At 58.1% G+C, this 20146-nt stretch overlaps 1 protein-coding gene across 1 annotated transcript; it reads right to left on the bottom strand.

Annotated features, from left to right (window-relative positions):
- Positions 1-566: 566 nt before the first annotated feature.
- Positions 567-20029, bottom strand: ALDH5A1 (aldehyde dehydrogenase 5 family member A1). Its single transcript, XM_055129476.1, has 10 exons — positions 19691-20029; positions 17548-17631; positions 16786-16956; positions 14416-14532; positions 11213-11356; positions 10282-10425; positions 8394-8552; positions 5697-5866; positions 5043-5101; positions 567-3714 (listed from the first exon to the last, which is right to left on the bottom strand). The coding sequence occupies exons 1-10, from the start codon at positions 20012-20014 to the stop codon at positions 3509-3511; spliced, it is 1578 nt and encodes a 525-aa protein (XP_054985451.1). The 5' UTR covers positions 20015-20029; the 3' UTR covers positions 567-3508.
- Between the last annotated feature and the right edge of the window lie 117 nt (positions 20030-20146).

Below are 20146 nucleotides of genomic sequence, written 5' to 3'. Positions count from 1 at the left end.
CGCTCACATTTACCGGGGAGTCTGCCATCTCTCCCCACACCTCTGCCTCTAACTTCCCTCTCAGAAGATATTCCTGGGGAAAGCACACCTGCATCAGGACAACATGCCTGTAGGGACCGGGGGCTGCCGCGGCCACCACAACACAGGCAGAGGACACGGGAATGCAGAGACTGGGACCCTCTGAGTCCCATCACAGGAGACAGGGATGCAGAGATGGTGACACTCTGAGTCCTCTGCACCGGCCACCTCCTGGTCACCAGCAGGGGACTCCAGGGCAGACCCCTGCCTGGCCGACACGAGTGGGCTCTCCTGTATGCCCCCCACCCCCCGACCCTGGTCAGGAGGGAAAAATGACTTTCTTGTTTTGTTTTGTGTGGAGGACACATCTGGAAGTGCTCATGGGTATGATTCTCCTGGTTCAGTGCTCAGGGGTCATTCTTAAAGGTGCTCAGGGGACTGTGCAGTGCTGGGGACAGAATAAGGAGAACTCCGGGCTCCAGCCCTCGGAGAAGGCGGTCACGTGGCACAATTCAGTTAATAGGCTAACAGTAAATTACATGGATGCGTCTTGTGCTTCTGATCTTTATTTTCAATGGAGTCTTATGGTAAGACTAAAGGCAGGAGAAACAGCATCTAAATTCCTTAAATGAGATTTCCTGAACAGTCGCAGAAAGTAAATCAAGACACGTTTTTTCCCAGGCCAAGGGTTTCTCTTAATCTAGGTAACTTGAGTTACATATTTTTCTCTAGAAATTTCTTGATGACAACTCACGAAGGCAATGCTGAGAAAAGTGCTTTTTACACAGAAGGTGTCAATGAGAGGAAATGTTTGGTTAATGCCTAGCCAGGGATAACAGATTTTCCTGCAAAGAGCCAAAGTGTAAATATTTTATGTTCTACAGGTCATAGTGCAAATGGATGGGATGTCTCTGTGCCTTTATGGACATGGAAATCTGAATTTCATATCACTTGCAGGTGCCATGAACGGGATTATTCTGATTCTCTCCCCCTCCCACCCATTTGGAAGCAGGAAAGCCATTTGTGTGTGTGTGTGTGTGTGTGTGTGTGTGTGTGTGATGGGGGGCGCTTACATCTGGCAGTGTTCAGGGGTTATTCCCAGTTCCGCACTCAAGAATCACTCCCGAGAGCCCTGGGGGATCATTTTGGATGCCAGGGATCGAACCTGGGCTGGCCACATGCAAAGCAAGTACCCTGCCCTCTGTACAATCACTCTGGGCCCCCAAAAGTCATTCTTCACTCTGGGTTGCACAAAGCCAAGTGGCAGGTGACTGGCCCCGTGATTTGCCCAAGCGGTCATTTCCCATTTCATGTCATAAAGTGTTATTCCTGGGAAAAGGCTCATCCATCACATGCAGCGGACTGAAAAACAATTATCTCGATGAAACATTCAACTAAAACCTTCCCGCCACTCAGGACAATTTTAGCAAGCAATATGCAATTTTCTTCTCAAATTCTTTTCATTAAAAAATGAAAGAGAAATCTTATATTGAGTCCCCTGGTCCTCTATTTATGTATCTGGTGAGACAAATGTTCAACAAAACTCAAAATAATGCCATCAGCTAAGGAATTCACTGCTGACAAAACTACTTTTTGCACGGCATACTGCAAACACCTCCAAGCATCTGTATTCAGACTCCTACAAAAAAATAATGCTGAGGCGTTTTTACGGTTGATAGAAAACAGATGGACACACCCAAATATTAAGTCGCTAGAATGTCATATAAAAATATCCGAAGACTATATAAAGCATGAACTGCTATCAATATGCGGGGAACTGACTTGGGACAAGCCCTGGGCACCCACGTCACTCGGGGACAGACCAGCTCACTCCTCCTTCGGGCCTGGGGGGCACGGGGGCCCTCATCAGGCCAAATGCAACACAGAGCCTGGACTGGCCATCTTTTCTCTGCATTCTGGAACATTCCAGCCCCTCAGTCCTTTTGTGTTCAGGGCCCACCGAGGAATGCTAAGTACTGCGTGAGGTTCTGGGGTCGCTGCATCCAGCCAACACTTCCTTTCATGCTCTCCTTCCAGCCCAGGGATAGTCACAGACACTCCGGGAATTCTGCACGCGGGGAGAGTGGGAGGGGGCAGTGTCGGCTCTTCCTGTTCGGCCAGGAGCGGCTTTTGCCGTCACACGCTGGGGCTGGGTTCTGAAAAGGACGTCCTCGGGTGACCTCTGTGCAGTGTGGCCACAGCAGGGGCCAGTGTCCCACAGTCCACTGTGGCCACGGCCACAGCCCCCATGAGGAGTGTCAGGGACACAGTGTCTGCCGGTGAGGGATGCCTGGCCGTACTCCGGGAAGGCCCAGCTTTTTTTTCTTTCTTCCAGGTACACCCGGCAATGCTCAGGGGGTACTCCTGGCTCTGCACTCAGGAATCACTCCTGGCGGTGCTTGGGGGACCATATGGGATGCCAGGGATCAAACCCGGGTCGGCCGCGTGCAAGGCAAACGCCCTACCCGCTGTGCTATCGCTCCGGCCCCAGACTCAGCATTTCTTCACTCGGAGTGAGAGGACTCACTGGTTTTCGGGTTTGTTTAATGGGGCCCGCAGGGCACCCGCAGTGCAGTTGGGGACGGCAGGCAGTGCCAGGGACGTGACTCTGGGCCCTGCAAGGCAAATGCTCATCCACTGGAGTCACAGCCCTGGCCTGAACTGGAAAATCTAATTATCTGGGGTTCTTTTTTTTGGGGGGGGGAGGGAGCCACACCACCAGTGACAGCCGTGGACGGCAGAGTCACAGAGCACGGGGTGGGGGAGGTGTCACAATCACGAGCGCCACCAAGATCATTTCGTGATGAGAGGAGGGACACTTTTATTTGGGTTTCCATTCACAGTGTCATCTGTCTCCTCTGCGGGCCCCAGCACCGGGGGACCAAGGGGGGTCCCCTGCTCTCTCGCTGCGGCTCTGGCGGAGAGAGAAACCCCACCGGAGAGCAGCCCAGACACACCAACACCAGGCTCTGACGGGGGTCCTGCCCCACGGGCCGCGGTGCCCTCCAGCCGCCACTCGGGGCTCGAGCCAAGCCTTTAAGACCACCCCCCGACCTCGCCCCGAGCTTGGCAGCTGTACCCGCAAACACACTGTATCCCCAGGTTCAGAGCGACTGTCAGGGGTCCCTGGCCCCCCACTGGCCACGGTCCTGCTGCTCTCTGCTCCCGAGGCACGAGGGCACAGCTGGGGCCTCCCGGGCCATGGGGACAGCCTGGCCGCCTGCAGGGAGGCGGACAGGACGGTGGCGGCAGTGGAGGAGGATGGGGGGGCCCTTCTATCACCCCAACGCTGCTGCCTCAGGCATGATTGGTCCCTCGGTGGGTCAGGGGAGGGCAGGGCGGGGAGGGGGACAGAATCCCCCAGACGCCGCCGTCGGGGCTGGCTGGGAATCACGGACGGCGGCGGCGTGTCTCGGGGACAAAGGTCCGTTGGCTGTCGCGTTCCTTTTTCCTTCGCGTCCCTGTTTCCGGAGGGGGGTGAGGGGGGCGCCTACAGGCCCCCGAAGCACACGTACTTGATCTCCAGGTACTCGTCGATGCCGTACTTGGAGCCCTCGCGCCCGAGGCCCGACTGCTTCACGCCGCCGAAGGGGCACTCCACCGTGGAGATGAGGCCCTCGTTCACGCCCACCATGCCCACCTCCAGCCGCTCCGACACCCTCCAGATCTGCGCCGGGTCTTGCGAGTAGAAATACCCTGTGGCCGGGACAGAGCGCACGGCGCCCGGGGCTCGTCACGGGGGGGCCCAGTGGTACCAACCTGGGCCAGAACCGGCCCTCCCCGCCAGGCCCCGTCTGTCTGTCTGTTCATCTCCCCCGCTCTGGACGTCTCCCCCCTCCCCAGGGCTGGCTCCCGGCGGGACTGGACCCGCCAGCTCTGTTTCCCGCCTCCTGCCCCTCAAGCGTCCTCGGGCCTCTCAGTTTCTCCGCCCGCCCGACACTTCGGCCCAAACCTGCCGGCAACGCTGACAAGCCAGAAAATGGGGTCAGACGCCTCGTGGGCTTCCAAACTCCGCCCCAGACTGGTTTGCACCGCCACGCTCAGCTGTGCCCCTTCCTCCCTCCTTTCCCTGCTTCCTTCTGTTCTGTGGGGACCACAAGGGGAGGCGGGGGGGTGGGGGTGGGGGTGTCACACTCCTCGTTGTGGTGTATGGGGGGGTCACGATGAGGGGGCCTGCGGGGTGGCACTGGAATGGAAGCTGCACCCACGCGTGCGGGGCAAAGGGGCTGCCACGTGCCACCTCCCGGCCCCACGCCCTCGGCTCCCCCGTGTTCTCTACCTTCTCCTCGCCCTGTCGCTGCCCCGTCACCGCCTCAGGCCCCCCCTGCTCACCTGCCCACCTGGGCCCACAGAGAATCCTGCCCTCCCTGGCGCCCCCACACCCTCCCGGCAGGAAGGGGGCACGGAGCTCAGACTTCACTTCTCGCTCCCCTCCGCTGCACTCGACGGCAGATGGGATCGAGTCCCGGCGGTGCCACCGCATGTGTGTCCGCCCCGTCATGGCTCTGTCACACCTGGAGAGAAGCTTCTGCCCAGCAGAGACTGTCCCTGTCTCTACCGGTCTCTGTCCCCCTCACCAGGGTGCTCAGTGCTCGAGCGAGCATGTTTCTAAGGCAGGGAGACGGGCCACTTGGTCCCCCACCCCCGACCATCCCCAAACTAGGAGAACGCGGGGCTCACTGCCTGCCTGCCTTCCTCCCTTCTTCTCTCCTTCCCTCCCTCCTTTCCTCCCTTCCTCCCTCCCTCCCTCCCTCCCTCCACCCCTGCCCGTCTGGGGCTAGCACTCGTGTCTGTGCAGGCGGCTGGGGAAGCGGGAGAAAAGGCGCTTGGCCCTTCCCGCCTGAAGGCCCTGGCACGGTCGCCAGCGTGGGTGCGACTCTCTGCCTAGAGCCGTCTGCTTGCGTGGAGAAGTCGACACATGCACCCACACATGCACCCACACCCCCGAAAGCAAGACCCCGCAGGGCTGGAAGGGCAGATGCGTGGGGAAGGGTGAGACTCGCCCGGGGGGCCGTGGCACGTACCCGCCAGCCCCACGTCAGCCGCGTTGGCGATGGCCAAGGCCTCCTCCTCGGTGTTGAACCTGCGAAGGGACAAAGGGCCGTGGGCGCCTCTGCGGGGAGGCCGCAGGGAGCCGCTGGTGGTCGCTCGCTCACTCGCCACCCGGCCACCAGGGCCAGCTGGCACCCCAGGGCGCGGGGCACAGTGGTCAGGCTCCCGGAGGAGAGTGAGAGAAGCGGGTGGACACACCACGGCACCAAGGCGCGGGGCCACTGGGCTCGGGAGGGCCAGCCAGGGGCGGAGGGGCCTGCCAGCCGGGCACGAGGCAGACCCCGAGCTCCATCAGGTGTGGCCCCCGGGAACCCCCCGGGGGACCCCCGATGCGCACACAGGATCCTTCCTCCTGAGGCCCACTAAGCCCATGCAGCGCTCAGCCCACTGTAGAGGTGGACGGTGGGACGGGATGGACGAGCGGATGGACGAGTGGATGGACAAGTGGATGGACAAGCGGATGGGCCGAGGATGCGAGGATGCGCTCTGCTCGGGCTCCAAGTTGGGGGCCCCCAGGGCTGCACCTGGAGGTGCCAGGGATGGGGTGGGGGGAGCGCAGACCCCTGCACTCTCTCTCGGGGCCCCCCTGTTCTAGCCCCTCCCGGCAGGCACCCCGGGGGCCTTACTTGATCACGGGGGCCAGGGGCCCGAAGGTCTCCTCCTGGGCGCACAGCATGTCCTGGGTGACGCTGCTCAGCAGCGTGGGCTCGAAGAAGTTCTGCCCCAGGGGGTGGCGCTTCCCGCCCGTCACCACGGTGGCCCCCTTGGACACGGCGTCCTTCACGTGGCTCTCCACCTGTGTGCAGAGGGAGGGAGGAGAGCACTGTGTATGCGGGGAGCCGGATTCTGAGCAGGTGGAGGCTGCAGAAAACTGCACGTGGGCGTCTCACCTGTTCTTTTGATTTAGGGGGAGTTTGGGGGCCACACCTGGGGGTGCTCTGGGGTCACACCTGGCTCTGCACTCGGGAGTTCCTCCTGCTGGGCTGGAGGAGGCCCGAGGAGACGGCCCCGAGATCGAACCCGGGGCCGGCTGTGTAAGGCAAGCGCCCTCCCCGCTGTGCGAGGGCTCGGGCCTGGCTTCCTGTGGTGAAATGAGATTTAAACACAACGGGCTGGGGCTGGAGCGATAGCACAGCGGGTAGGGCGTTTGCCTTGCACGTGGCCGACCCGGGTTCGATTCCCAGCATCCCATATGGTTTCCTGAGCACGGCCAGGAGTAATTCCTGGTGCAGAGCCAGGAGTAACCCCTGAGCATCACCGGGTATGACCCAAAAGAGAATAAATAAATAAATAAATAAATAAATAAATAAATAAATAAATAAAAACAACGGACTAAGCACACCCAACTGTGCAGAGACAGACTCAGAAGGCGGGTATGGGTGTGGCTCAGGGCTTGCTCTTTGCCCTGTTCCTTATCTCCCCATATTTTCATCTTTTGGTTTATGGAAAGGCTCCCCCCGAACCCCCCCGCACCCCAAATTTGCTGTTACTTCAGTCCTGGGTCGGTGCCAGGTTCCAGGGCCACCTTTCCCAGACTTGGCTTTCATTTTCTCTGATCCAACCACAACACGCTTATTTGGCTTTGCTTTATTACAACCGGCGAATATTGTTTCAGTGTGATTTGTTTTTGGGGGGACACACCGGCAATACTCAGGGGTTACTCCTGGTTCTGCACTCAGATATTACTTCTAGCAGTGCTCGGGGGACCCTATGGGATGCCAGAAATCGAACAGGAGTCGGAAGCATGCAAGGTATAGTACATACCTCCCCGCTGTACTATCGCTTTGGTGATATACATGAACGATATACAAAATGATAGATTTTGTATATAAAATATTTTGTAAAAATGATATATATCTTTTTTTTTCTTTTTGGGTCACACCTGGCGATTCACAGGGTTACTCCTGGCTCTGCACTCAGGAATTATTCCTGGTGGTGCTCAGGGGACCATATGGGATGCTGGGAATCGAACCTGGGTCGGCTGCATGCAAGGCAAGTGCCCTACCCGCTGTGCTATCTATTACTCCAGCCCCCAATATATCATTTTTTTTTTTAAAACACCTACCACCAGCTGAAAGATTACAATTTGCTTGAAGGCTCGGATTAGGGCTAGTATTTTTAAGGCAACACAGTTATTTATTTGCTATCATTATTTTGGGGTTTACGGTCATATCTAGTGGTGCTCTTGGGCTACTCGTGGCTTTGTGCCTGGGGCCCAGGTAATGTTGGGATTGAAACGGGCCTCCTGCCTGCAAAGGCGGCTGTCCACAGGCTATCCCTGGTAGGAGGTTCTGCCCCCAAGAGGTTTTCCCTGGCACTGCAGTCCTGCCGAGACTTCCAGTACTCAGCATCCGGCACCTCACATGGGCTCTTGGGGTCCTGCCCTGCTACCCAGCCTCGGCTGAGTGATCGCAGACCCACCGCCGACCCCATAGCCAGGCTGCCTTACTTTCTCGGGCTGCCTCACTTTCTTTCTTTTCTTTTTGCTTTTTGGGTCACACCTGGCGATGCACAGGGGTTACTCCTGGCTCTGCACTCAAGAATTACTCCTGGCGGTGCTCAGGGGACCATATGGGATGCTGGGAATCGAACCTGGGTCGGCCACGTGCAAGGCAAATGCCCTACCCGCTGTGCTATCGCTCCAGCCCCCTGTCTCACTTTCTATGAGTAGCTGCTAAATTAGTATATTTGATAGCCTGTTTAAAAGGCCCACCTGCCTGGCCCTGTCCTTGTCCTAGTAAATATGATGGGCGGATTTTCCTTCCTGGAATTCCCTTTCTGGTTGCACGGAGGCTACACCACCCCCCTTGTTTACAGAACAACGCCCCCCCCCCCCACCTTGTTTACAGAGAGGATGTTTCGTCCTGAAATCTCACAAGGAAATCCTTGAGCTGTCCTTGCAGAAAACGCTGGGGAAACAGCGCCCTCTAGGGGACACTTGCAACTTGGCTTTGGGGATTAAAAGGGAAAAAATAAAGGACTTTGGTTTTGCAGCATTGGCTGCAAACGGGAATGAAATGCGGGTACTTCCACGAAACCTGTGCCCGGGCGTCTGTACCTGTCAAAGTCACGGAAGGGGCAAACTGTGATGGGGAGCAGATCAGGCAACCCCTTGGCAGAAACAAGATCACCCACCCCTGACGGAAAGGGACAGATGTCCCGGGGAAGGCACCCCCCACTCGTACTAACGGGTGGACACTGAGTTCTTCGTTCCCAAACAGCCGTGCCGGGCAGCTGAGGGGCAAAGCAAACTCTCTCCTAGCTCGGCTGTCGCGAGCAAGCCCCGGAAGTGGGTTTCTCTCCCCGGGAGGGACGGAACTCACCTTCTCCACAGCCCTCTTGTTGATGAGCGGCCCCTGTGTGGTCTTCTCCTCGAACCCGTTCCCCACGTGCAGGTGCTGCTTCATGGCCTCGGCCAGCTTCTTCACGAAGGCGTCGTGGATGCCTCGCTGCACCAGGAAGCGGTTGGAGCACACGCACGTCTGCGGGGAGAGAGGGAGCGAGGCCCCGTGTCCAGTGTGTGGCCGTGTCCCCTCGGGCGGGCAGCTGGGCGCAGAGAGCGGGAGGCCACGGAAGCCGAGTCTGTTCCAGCGGCTTCCAGGAGCCATGAGGAGGCAAAGGTGAGAGCAGGAGCAACGGACACGAACCTGGGGCCACCCCCGTTGCTCTCCAGACAGTGCTCGGCGGCCCAGGGCCAGCAGCCTGGCCATGTCCAGCCAACGGCTGGTTTAGCGCTTGCAGCTTAAATAGCCTCCACGGGCGTGGGCGCATCTGAGTCCATGTGAAAACGGACACAGGCTCTTTCTTCCAAGTTAGCTGTATTTGGCGGGGGGAGAAGGGGGGACTCCCAAGTGGTGCTCAGGAGGATGGGGGGGGGGGGCGGCGCTGGGCCCAAGAGGCAAACCAAGAGCCTGTGGACATAATGCTGCTCTGCCCCCTGGTGCCGGGGAGGACCAGGGCACCCCCACCAGTGCTGGGGTACATTTGATAAAAAGAGCATCACTCATTTTTTTTCTACTGACATTTTTTATATCCCCACCCCTGTGGGGTTTTTTTTTTTTTTTTTTGGTGGTGCTGGGGAATTAAACTCAGGTCTTCACATGGGTTTTACTAATTAGACTTAGTACTTTGAAATTATAAAAATATATCCACACAACAGGAAAAAAGTTACCGTTGATCACTACTGGACACCATGCCCTGTCCTTCACCAACATCACCTTTACCTGCCATCATGCATTTTTCCAGCAGAAATAATCACACATATGTACGCACTGTACAAGATATATATATTTTATATAATTTCCGTACTTTGTATTTTGGGGGCTGTTTGATTTTTTTTTTAAATCCCTTTTAATTCCCTTATTTTTTAATCCCTTTATTTAAAAAAATAATTTTTAAAAATTATTTTTATTGACTCACTGAGAGATAGTCCCTTACAAAGCTGTTCATGATTAGGTTTCAGTCAAACATTGTCCCAACACCCATCCCTCCAGTGTACATTTCCCAGCACTAGATTCCCTCACATCACCCCTCGCCCCCTGCCCCCTGTCTGCCTCTATGGCAGGCACTTTTCTTCTGTCTGTCTGTCTGTCTGTCTGTCTTTTCCTTTTGGGCACTGTGGTTTGCAACACAGATGCAGTTTAATTTTGGGGGCAGTCACACCCAGCAGTGTTCAGGGGACATTATTCCTGGCTCTGTGCTCAAGAGTGACTACATGTCGTGTCAGGGATTCGAACTGGTGTCACCCACAGGTAAGGCAACGGCCTCACCTCCTGGACTAGCTCTCGGGCGCCGGGAAAACACTATAATGCAACGCTGTCAGCTGCTTGGGATATTCCGGGGAGCCAGAGGCGACACCGGCCCCTCTCTCTGAGCTAGCACAGCCACCGGGGACAGGAGGCACAAAACACTTGGGAAAGAGTCGGTGAGGGAAGAAGGAATGACGGGGTGGGGCAGACAGCACAGGGGTTAAGGCACTTGCCTTGCATGGGGCTGACCCCAGTTCTATTCCTGGCACTGCATGTTCCCCGAGCACTCCCAGGAGTGACCCCTAAGCACCGAGTACCCCAGAGCACCACTGGGTGTGGCCCTGACCACCCCCCCCAAAAAAAAGAATGAATGGTGGGAAGATGCCAACTTTCCTCCTGGAAGGTAACGTGGGATCCTGCGCATGCATGGCGAACTCAGCCCCGCACACACGCCAGCCCTCACCTGCCCGGAGTTCCTGAATTTAGAGGCGATGGCCCCAGCCACCGCCTGCTCCACGTTGGCGCTGTCGAAGACGATGAAGGGCGCGTGGCCACCCAGCTCCATGGACACCCTCTTCACGGAGTTGGCCGCGTGGTGCAGCAGGACCTGCCATAGAGGCGGGAATACGTGAGCGCCTGACTCCACCCCTGGCACCTGAAAGGTCCCCCAGACTGGGGGTGCCGCTGAGAGGGGGCGTCCACCAGGCCTGTCCTCGTGGCCCCCAGGACTCCTGGGTGTGGCCCCATAGAAAGTGAAGCTAGCCCACGGTGGGAGAAGGTTGGGCACAGTAGCTGAGGATAACGTGATCCCAGAGTTCCAGGGGATGTCACTGTGTCTCGGGGGGCTGAGGGGCTGGAGAGGTAACCAGGACCTGAGCACCCGCTTTGTCTGTGGCCACCTCCAGTTCAATCCTGGAACCCCCCACGGTGCCCTGAGCAATTCCAAGAGTGAACCCTGAGCACTATCAGGGAAGGCTGACTCCCCTCACCAGCTAAGGCCGACGCCCCTTACCAGGTAAGACCAATTTCCCCCAACAGGTAAGGCCAACTCCTCTCCTCCCCAAAATTTAAAAAAAAAAAAAAAGGAGGGGAGGGGCTGCAAAGAGAGCAGGAGTGACCCCTAAGCACCGAGTAAGTGACCCCTAAGCACTTGGGTAAGGTGCTTGCCTTGCATGCAGCTGGTCAGGGTTTGCTCCCTGGCATCCCAGATGGTCCCCCAAGCCCGCCAGGAGGGAGCCCTGAGCATGGAAGTAAGCCCCAAGCACCGCCAGGTATGGCCCGAATCAACAAAGAAAAGGGGAAAAAACACACACACACACACACAAAAACAAACTTCACTAAGCCCCCCGTGGAATTACTAGAATGACAAGTTTTCTTCAGCCCGAGGTACTTACCTTTCCAGTGGCCGTGGAGCCAGTAAAGGAAATTTTGGAGACGAGGGGGTCGGTGCAAAGCGCCTCCCCCACTTCCTTGGCCTTCTTTTGCGAGCAGGGAACCACGTTGTAGACGCCCGCGGGGATGCCGGACTGGTTTGCAAGCTACAGAGACATGCAGTGGGCAGCAGGCGGTCCGAGAAAACGGAAAAGAGCGTGGTCTTCATCACGGGAGGAAGGGCGACAAAAACAGTTCACAAAAGCAACCTGGCGGGGTTGCGGGGCAAAGGAAGCCGAGTGCACTGCTTGTGGGAAGGCCCACTGGGCCTGGGGGGGAGCAATACGGGCACTTCAGAAACACCAAGAGGGACAGACATAGAAGGACTGCACTCATTTGTCATCCCGTTGCTCATCGATTTGTTCAAGCGGGTACCAGTAACGTCTCTCATCGAGAGACTTATTGTTACTGTTTTTGGCATATCCAATACACATGGGTAGCCTGCCAGGCTCTGCCATGTGGGCTCCATACTCTTGGTAGCTTGCCGGGCTCTCCGAGAGGGGCAGAGGAACCGAACACGGGTCGGCCGAGTGAAAGGTGAATGCCCAACCGCTGTGCTATCGCTATAGCCCATTTGTGGAATATAAAGAAACATAATAAGAGACTAACACCCAAGGATAGTAGAGGTAAGGGCCAGGAGGATTCCTCCATGGCTTGGAAGCTGGCCGTGGCCTCACAGGCTGGGGGAAAAGGCAGCTGGGATAGAGAAGGGACCACTAAGCAAAGGATGCTTGGGGGGCCCGCTTGGGATGGGAGACGCGCGCTGAAAGTAGACTATGGACCGAACACGAGGGCCACTTACTACCTCTATTGCAAACCACGACACCCAGAAGGAGAGAGCAAGAGGGACTGTGCCTGCCACAGAAGCAGAGGAGGGATGGAGTGGGGTGGCGGGAGGGATACTGGGAACATCGGTGGTGGAGAATGGGCACTGGTGGAGGGGTGGGTACTTGACCACTGTAGGACTGAAACGTAATGACGAAAGTGTGTAAGTCTGTAATCCTATCTCACAGTGTTTCACTGAAAAAATTTTAAAAAAAAATCCCAAAAAACAAAACCAAGAACTGAGTTTCCCTAGGACCCGGCAATTCCAGTTCTTGAAGACAGTTGCTGTGTTTGAGGCAGCACTAGTTACAGTAGCAAGAATCTGGAAACAATCCAAGAGCAGATGACTTCCTCAAGGAACTAGTAAACACATACACACATCTATCTCTCTCTCCACACACTGTGGAATACTACTTGGCTCAAAGAAAAAAAAATGAATTTGTGCAATTTGCAGCTATGTGAGCAGAGATGTAGAGTATTGTGCTGAGAGATTGGTTCGAGGGGGCACCAGTAATGTCTCTCATTGTGAGACTTATTGTTACAGTTTTTGGCATATCCAATACGCCACGGGTAGCTTGCCAGGCTCTGCCGTGCGGGCGAGATACTCTCGGTAGCTTGCCGGGCTCTCCGAGAGGGGTGGAGGAATCGAACAAGGGTTGGCCGCGTGCAAGGCGAACGCCCAACTGCTGTGCTATCGCTCCAGCCCCCGTGCTGAGAGAGCACAGAAGAATTTTCCTCACATGCGGGTCATAAACACAGTAAAGGGATAATAGCCACTGGCCCAGGGCAACAGAACCTCGGGTCTGGTCTGCAGACTGAGCTTGCCCTCAGGCTGCGGGCTTGCAGGGCCGTGCAGGTTGAGTGGGGGAACATTCTAGCATGGGCGATGGTGTGGGCACACTGGACCCGGGAAACCCCATTGTTAACAGGATTGTGAAAAAAATTAATAAAATACTTTAGCCAGGGGCTGGGGCGATAGCACAGCGGGTAGGGCGTTTGCCTTGCACGCGGTCGACCCGGGTTCGATTCCCAGCATCCCATATGGTCACCCAAGCACCGCCAGGGGTAGTTCCTGAGTGCAAAATGAGGAGCAACTCTTGAGCACTGCTGGGTGTGACCCAAAAAGAAAAAATACTTTAGTCACTAGGAGAAGAACATAATCGTTTGGGTTTTTGTTTGGTTTGGTTTTGGTTTTGGGGCCACACCCAGCGCTGCTCAGGGCTGACTCCGGGCTCCGCACTCGGGAATCTGCTCATGGCGAGGCTCGGGACCATACGGGCTGCTGGGGATCGAACCCAGGTTGGCTGCATGCGAGGCGAGGCTCTCCCCGCCGCACTCTCTCTCCGGCTCCTCACAGTTTGGTTTCTGGCGGGGTGGGAGTTTACCAGTGCCGGGGGGGGGGGGGGGGTCCGGTGGCCGCTTGCAGGACATCTGGCCGAGTGAGCCAGCGGGTCCGCGTCCAGGGCCCGAGGAGGGGGTGCCGCTCTGGCCCTGTGATGTCAGGGACCACCAGGGCCAAGCCCTGCGGCCACACATGCTTGAGAGGCCTTGGGGTGCCGGGGTCAAACCCGGGTCAGGTGCACTCGGAGCACAAGCCTTACCTCAGTTGTACCTCCCGGCCTCAAGAACGTATCTGGGGGTTAGACAGGAGCTGTGTGGGTGCCCTCTGACCTCTGTAGGGCCGGGTAAAGAAGGGGTTCCCTGGGGCTGGAGCAATAGCACAGCGGGGAGGGCGTTTGCCTTGCACGCGGCCAACCCGGGTTCGATTCCCAGCATCCCATACGGTCCCCTGAGCACCGCCAGGAGTAAGTCCTGAGTGCAGAGCCAGGAGTCACCCAAAAAGAAAAAAAAAAGAAGGGGTTCCTTGAATGTGTATCACGTGCTTAGTGCCCGAACTCCAGTCCTGTCGCTCTGCCTGGCACAGCTCCAGGGTGAGCTGGAGTACCCATCGCCCCGAGTGTGGAATGTCCCCGGCTGCTGGTTTTTCTAGAAGGAGTTATGTCTCTCTCAGGAGGCGCCTCTGACTTGTAAAAGAAAACGTCACTGGGGACCAGAGCGATGGCAGAGTAAGTAAACCACGGCCAACTGGGGTTCAATCTCCAGCACTACCTAAGCCCCCCACGAGTTGCACCGGGAGTGATCTCCGAGCACAAGGCCAGGAGTCCGCCCTGAGCACAGCAGGTGTGGCCCCCCCAAACCCAAAAGAAACCGACATGTGTGAGCCAAAAGAAACCGACACATAGAGGACGAGACAGGCACCAGCAAGTCCAGTTTCTGCCTTGACGCAGCGGCCGTACGGGCAGAGCTGGTGGCCGGGGACCCCTGCGGGGACAGTGCTCACCTCGGCCAGGGCCAGGGCGGAGTAGGGCGTATCCTCAGCTGGTTTCACCACCACGGTGCAGCCGGCGGCCAGCGCGGCCCCCACCTTCCGAGTGATCATGGCACTGGGGAAATTCCACTGGGGGAGAGCAGAGGGAGCGGGTGAGAGCAGGCGCCAGACCCCACCACCCCCCGAGACCCATCCTGGCTCTTGTCCGGCACAGAACATCCCCCCAGGACCCCAAAACTGGACTTGAGACATGGTGGTTCCCCGAGGCAGGATGCTGACACTCGGAGACGGGCCATGATGCGGATGGACTTTTCCTAGTTAGGTGGGACAGGATTGAAGGAGGGTCCCCAAGGCGATCTCTCAATGGGCTTGGCCATGACTCAATAAAACTTTTTTTAAACTTTATTCACAAACACGGGCAGCGGGATTTCACTGGCTTTGGGGGAGGAAGCATCAGCAAAGGTGAGGGTTTGACAGTGATGGGTCCTTTTCCTCTCTCCCTCCCTCCCTCCCTCCCTCCCTCCCTCCCTCCCTCCCTCCCTCCCTCCCTCCCTTCCCTTCCTCCCTCCCCTCCTTCTTTCTTTCTTTCTTTCTTTCTTTCTTTCTTTCTTTCTTTCTTTCTTTCTTTCTTTCTTTCTTTCTTTCTTTCTTTCTTTCTTTCTTTTTCTTTCTCTCTCTCTTTCTTTCTTTCTTTCTTTCTTTCTTTCTTTCTTTCTTTCTTTCTTTCTTTCTTTCTTTCTTTCTTTCTTTCTTTCTTTCTTTCTTTCTTTCTTTCCTTCTTTCTTTCTTTTTTTTCTTTCTTGTTGTTCCCACAATGCTCAGGGTTTACTCCTGGCTCTGCACTCAGGAATTACTCCTGGCGGTGCTCAGGGGACCATATGGGATTCTGGGAATCAAACCCAGGTTGGCTGCGTGCAAGGCCAACACCCTACCTGCTGCGCTATTGCTCCAGCCCGGATTTATTTCCACCCACTACTTACAGGTCCCTGTAGACCCTGACATATTTCTTTCAAGTTTCCTTTTTTTTTTTTTTTTTCAGTTTTGAAAACAGTGCGAGCAGGCTCAGCTGGAAACAGTGCTACGTCAGGCCCGCCTCAGTCCTCATTAAACTGAGTGAGGTTGGCCTCACTGCTCTCATTGCAGGGCTGGGGAAACTGAGGCAGAACAGTTCAGTGACTTTCCTGTGGTCATGCAGCGGGCCCATGGGGGTCAGTCTCGGGGCTGTAGGGAGGGGGCGGCGCGCTTGAGAGCAGCTGGCACAGAGAATGGGCAGACCCTCCTAGAAAGGCAGCAGGGGAGGCGGGGCCCCCGGATGACCAGCCCCTTGGCGAGGCCCCGTTTCCCAGTTCCACGCCCTGGAACCTCCACTCCTGGCCGGGCCCCTGCCACCGCGTGCGGGGCTGCTAACAACCGTCAAGGAAGCACACTTCTGGGCCCAGGAAATCGTGTCCTGTCTCAAGTCCTTCACGAGGAGCGGGCGAGGTCTTCTCAGAGGCGCCAGGCAAAGCCAAGAACCCCGAAGCCTGGGGTTTGACCCCCAGAAACCCAGCACCACCAGGCCCTAGGTCAAGTCAGGACTCCCCCATAGTCCTCCCATCCCTACAGGTGATAGGGGACATGTAGCCCCACTCACACCCACCCCCCTCACCCCTGCTCATCCCTCTCACTCCCGCCACCCCTCGCCCCTGCTCACCTCCTCTCACTCCCCCCTCACCCCTGCTCACCTCCTCTCACTCCCGCCACCCCTCACCCCTGCTCACCTCCTCTCACTCCCCCCTCACCCCTGCTCACCTCCTCTCACTCCCGCCACCCCTCACCCCTGCTCACCTCCTCTCAATCACACCACCCCTCACCTCTGCTCACCTCCTCTACAGGTGATAGGAGACATGTAACCCCACTCACACCCACCCCCCTCACCCCTGCTCACTCCCTCTCACTCCCCGCACCCCTGCTCAGCCCCTCACTCCCGCCACCCCTTGCCCCTATTCACCCTCTCACTCCTCCCACCCCTCACGCCTGCTTATCCCCACTCATTCTCCCCACCCCTCACCCCTGTTCACCCCCTCTCATTGCCACCATCCCTCACCCCTGCTCATCCCCTCACTCCCGCCACCCCTCACACCTGCTCATCCCCTCTCACTCCTGCCACCCCTCACCCCCACGGATCCCCCACTTATTCCCACCACTTGTCCCGTCACTGGAAACCAGAGGCCCAGGAAAGGCATCTCGGCAGCCAGCAATGTAATCAGGGAACCAGGAAGGGGTGAGGGGGCTTTACTGACGGGCCGAGCTCCTCCCTTCACTAGGAAGATGGAATTGTGTGCAAGTGCGGGCAGGCTCGGACCCCTGCCCTGGGTGCTCCCTCTGAGTGCCCGCACCTACCGGGGTGATGATGGCAGTCACCCCCAGCGGCTGCTTCAGGACCAGTGCGCGCCGGTCCTTGGCGGGTGGGTAGATGATGTCCCCGTACACGCGGCGGGCCTCCTCCGAGAACCACTCGAGGAACAGGGCCGAGTAGACGATTTCGCCCTGAGCCTCCTTCAGGGGCTTCCCCTGCAGTCAGGAAAGAGCAGGGCTGAGTCGCTCACAGCAGGTGCAGAGTGGCACCCCTCCTCTGTTTGATGGGCTGTGCCGCTGTGCCAGGGGCCACGCCTGGGGGTGCTGGGAGCTGAGCCCACATGTGTGAAGCACACGCTTCGCCCCGAGGAAAGGCAATATTCACACAGCTCCACTCAGTCTATCGCTCTTTGGAATGGGGCCACACCTGGCGATGCTCAGGGGCTACTCCCGGCTCTGCACTCAGGAATCACTCCTGGTGATACCTGGGGGACCCTATGGGATGCCGGGCATCAAACCCGGGTCGGTCACATGCAAGGCAAACGCCCTCCCCGCTGCACCATCGCTCCGGCCCCCAAAGTCTATTCCTTGCATCTTATTAAAGACTAAATGGGAGAGCATCTATTTTCCTGGGCGACAGTGAGCCTGGCTGGACTCGTAAGAGCCTGTGCCTGAGGTCTGAGATCTGACGGGCCGGCAAGGAAGGACACTGCAGCTGCAGCACGGAAGTCAGGGGCCGACCCCAAGGTCAAGACTAAGAATTCCCGGCCAATTCCTCAGGGTCACACCTTCGGGCCCACAACGTACGCTTTCTGCCGTGATGATCTTGGCCAGCTCATCCTTATTTTGTATCATTAAGTCGTACCATTTCCGAAGTAAAGAGCTCCTCTCCTGAAAGAGCAGCAAAAAGAGAAAAAAGTGATGGGAAGAACGAAACGCCAAGTCTCTTAGTCTGAAAGAGACATTCTAGAACAATGAAAGAAACTCACTGTTCCCACGCCAGGCCGGGAACGGGAATGTGGGTCGGCAGCAAAACACGACGTGCTTCGCATTGAGGGGCCCGGGGCTTGATCTCCCCCGAGAGACTACAAACACCGAGAGGACCCAGAGACTCCTGGTCCTCAGAGGGGCTCTCGGGTGCGAAGGCCCCAGAACTCCAGTGCCGGCAGCTGCACAAAAGCAGCTGATGCCCACGAGCATCTTGGTTCTTCCTGACCACGAGCAAGTCAAGTTCACAGTCAACGTGCCAGTGCCTTCCCAGGGCCCCGGGTTTGGATTCTGTTCCCCTGCCGCTGAGAGCCTGAGCCGACCCTCGGACCCGGGTCTGGCCCTGCTCTTCATTTCCGATGGACTCACGACCTGTCCTCCCGGCCCTTCTCTCTCCAAGGCTACGAGGGAGACTGAATCTCCCAGGGAAGAGGCGCTGCCAGCACCTCCCCTTCCAAACCCTCACCTGTGTGAGACCAGAACGTGACACCTCCCGGCCCCTGGAACTGTGTGCAGCCGGTGGCAAAGATGAAAGGGCAAACTCTCGAGCAGCCGGGCTGGGGAGAGAAGGAAGGTCAAAGGCCCGGGGGCCGTGACCCCCACACCTACACAGGGCGAGGACCAGAGGAGAAGGACCAGAAACGGCAACAACTACAGTTGTCGCCTTGTTAACGCCTTCTCCCTCCCACGAGGATCATTTCTATCCCTCCCCAGGGCAGTGTTCGAAAATTACTCCCCCTGCATGGCGAGTGCCAGAGCGAGCCTAGCATGCTCGAGGCCCGGAGTTCCATCCCTGGCACCGCAGGCACCGCTGGATGTGGCCCTGTGGCCCCCACAAAGCAAACACGGGGGGCAGGCTCGGGATGCCGGGTCCCGCTGGGCCCCTGGGCCCACACCCTGGAGTCTCGCCACCGGCCCCACTGCAGCCAGGACTTGTAACACGTTTGCGTGCTCTGCCCTCTTTAGCGCTGAGTCCGCCGCCCCCACCCCCCCATGTCCCCCAGGAATCTCCCCCAGGCAGACAGGGCACCCGGGCAAAAGGACTCACGGGGCTGGGAAGAAGTCTCTGGTTTCCCTCTGCCCCCAGCAGCCCCAGTCCTGTACTTCTCCCGGCCCTGCAGTCTGAGCTTGCACCCTGGATACACCCCACGGCCCCGTGGTCCCCATGGGGGGAGGGACCACGAATGTCCTGGTAGATACTTTTGAGCTTCACCCATCCACTCACACTCCTTCCCACACACGTGTGCACACACACACACACTCCTTAACACACAGACACGCACAGACGCTTAGACACATTCCTTAACACACACACACACACACACACACACACCCTCTCCTTGCTCACAAGCAGGCTCATGGTAAATGCCCTCAAACTCCACCTATACATACACGCACACACACTTTAATACACATAGACACACACAGACACACTCCTTAACACACACACACACACACAACCTCTCCTTGCTCATAAGAGGGTTCCTGATAAATGCCCTCAAGCTCCACCTACACACACACACACACACACACACACACACACACACACACACACACACACACACCCCTTGCTCACACGCGCTTCTGGCGCGGTTCCTGGTAGGTGCCCACAAGCTCTGCCTACACACACACATACAACACACACACACACACACACACACACTCCTTAACACAGACAGACAGACAGTCAGTCAGACACGCACACACCTTGCTCACATTCGATCCTGGCTCGTGCTCTGCACACACATACACACACACACACACACACACACACACACACACACACACTCGCCCACTCTGCTGCCGGAGGCCAGGGCCGTGCAGGGGCCCCGACCCGACGCCCCGTGGACGCGGAGAGGACGCTTCTGCTTCTGCTTCCCCGCGCGACTCGGGCGGGCGCTTCTCCCGGGCCCGCAGAGTCCGAGCTTGCAGCCCGCCGGCCGGGGGTCGCGGTGGCGCTCACCTTGGCCGAGACGCCCCTCCAGCTGCAGAACGCCTCGTAGGCGGCGCGCACGGCGGCGCGGGCCTCGGGCACCCCGCAGTCGGCCACCAGGCCCAGCTCGGCGCCGCTGGCCGGGTCGTGCACGGGGAAGGTGGCGGCGGCGGGCACCCAGCGGCCGCCCACGAAGCCGTCGGAGCGCAGCAGCGCGGCCGACAGGCCTGGGGGGCCCCCGGCGTAGCCGCGCCGCGGGGCCGGGCCGGGCGCGGGCGGGCGCGGGCGGCGGGCGGGCGGCGCGGGCGGGAGGCGCGGGGCCCGGCAGCGCCGCAGCCGCAAGCAGGTCGCCATGGCCCGGGACTCGGCGGCGGCGGCGAGCAGGCAAGGCGCGCGCCCGGCCGCGGGCTCGGGGCGGCGGGAGGAGCGAGCGGGCGCCGGGGACGCTCGGGGCCGCCCGGAAACGCTCGGGAACGCTCGGGGCCG

This window comes from Sorex araneus, chromosome 2 (assembly GCF_027595985.1).
Source record: "Sorex araneus isolate mSorAra2 chromosome 2, mSorAra2.pri, whole genome shotgun sequence".
NCBI lineage: Eukaryota > Metazoa > Chordata > Mammalia > Eulipotyphla > Soricidae > Sorex > Sorex araneus.
This window is presented reverse-complemented; position numbering and strand designations above follow the sequence as displayed.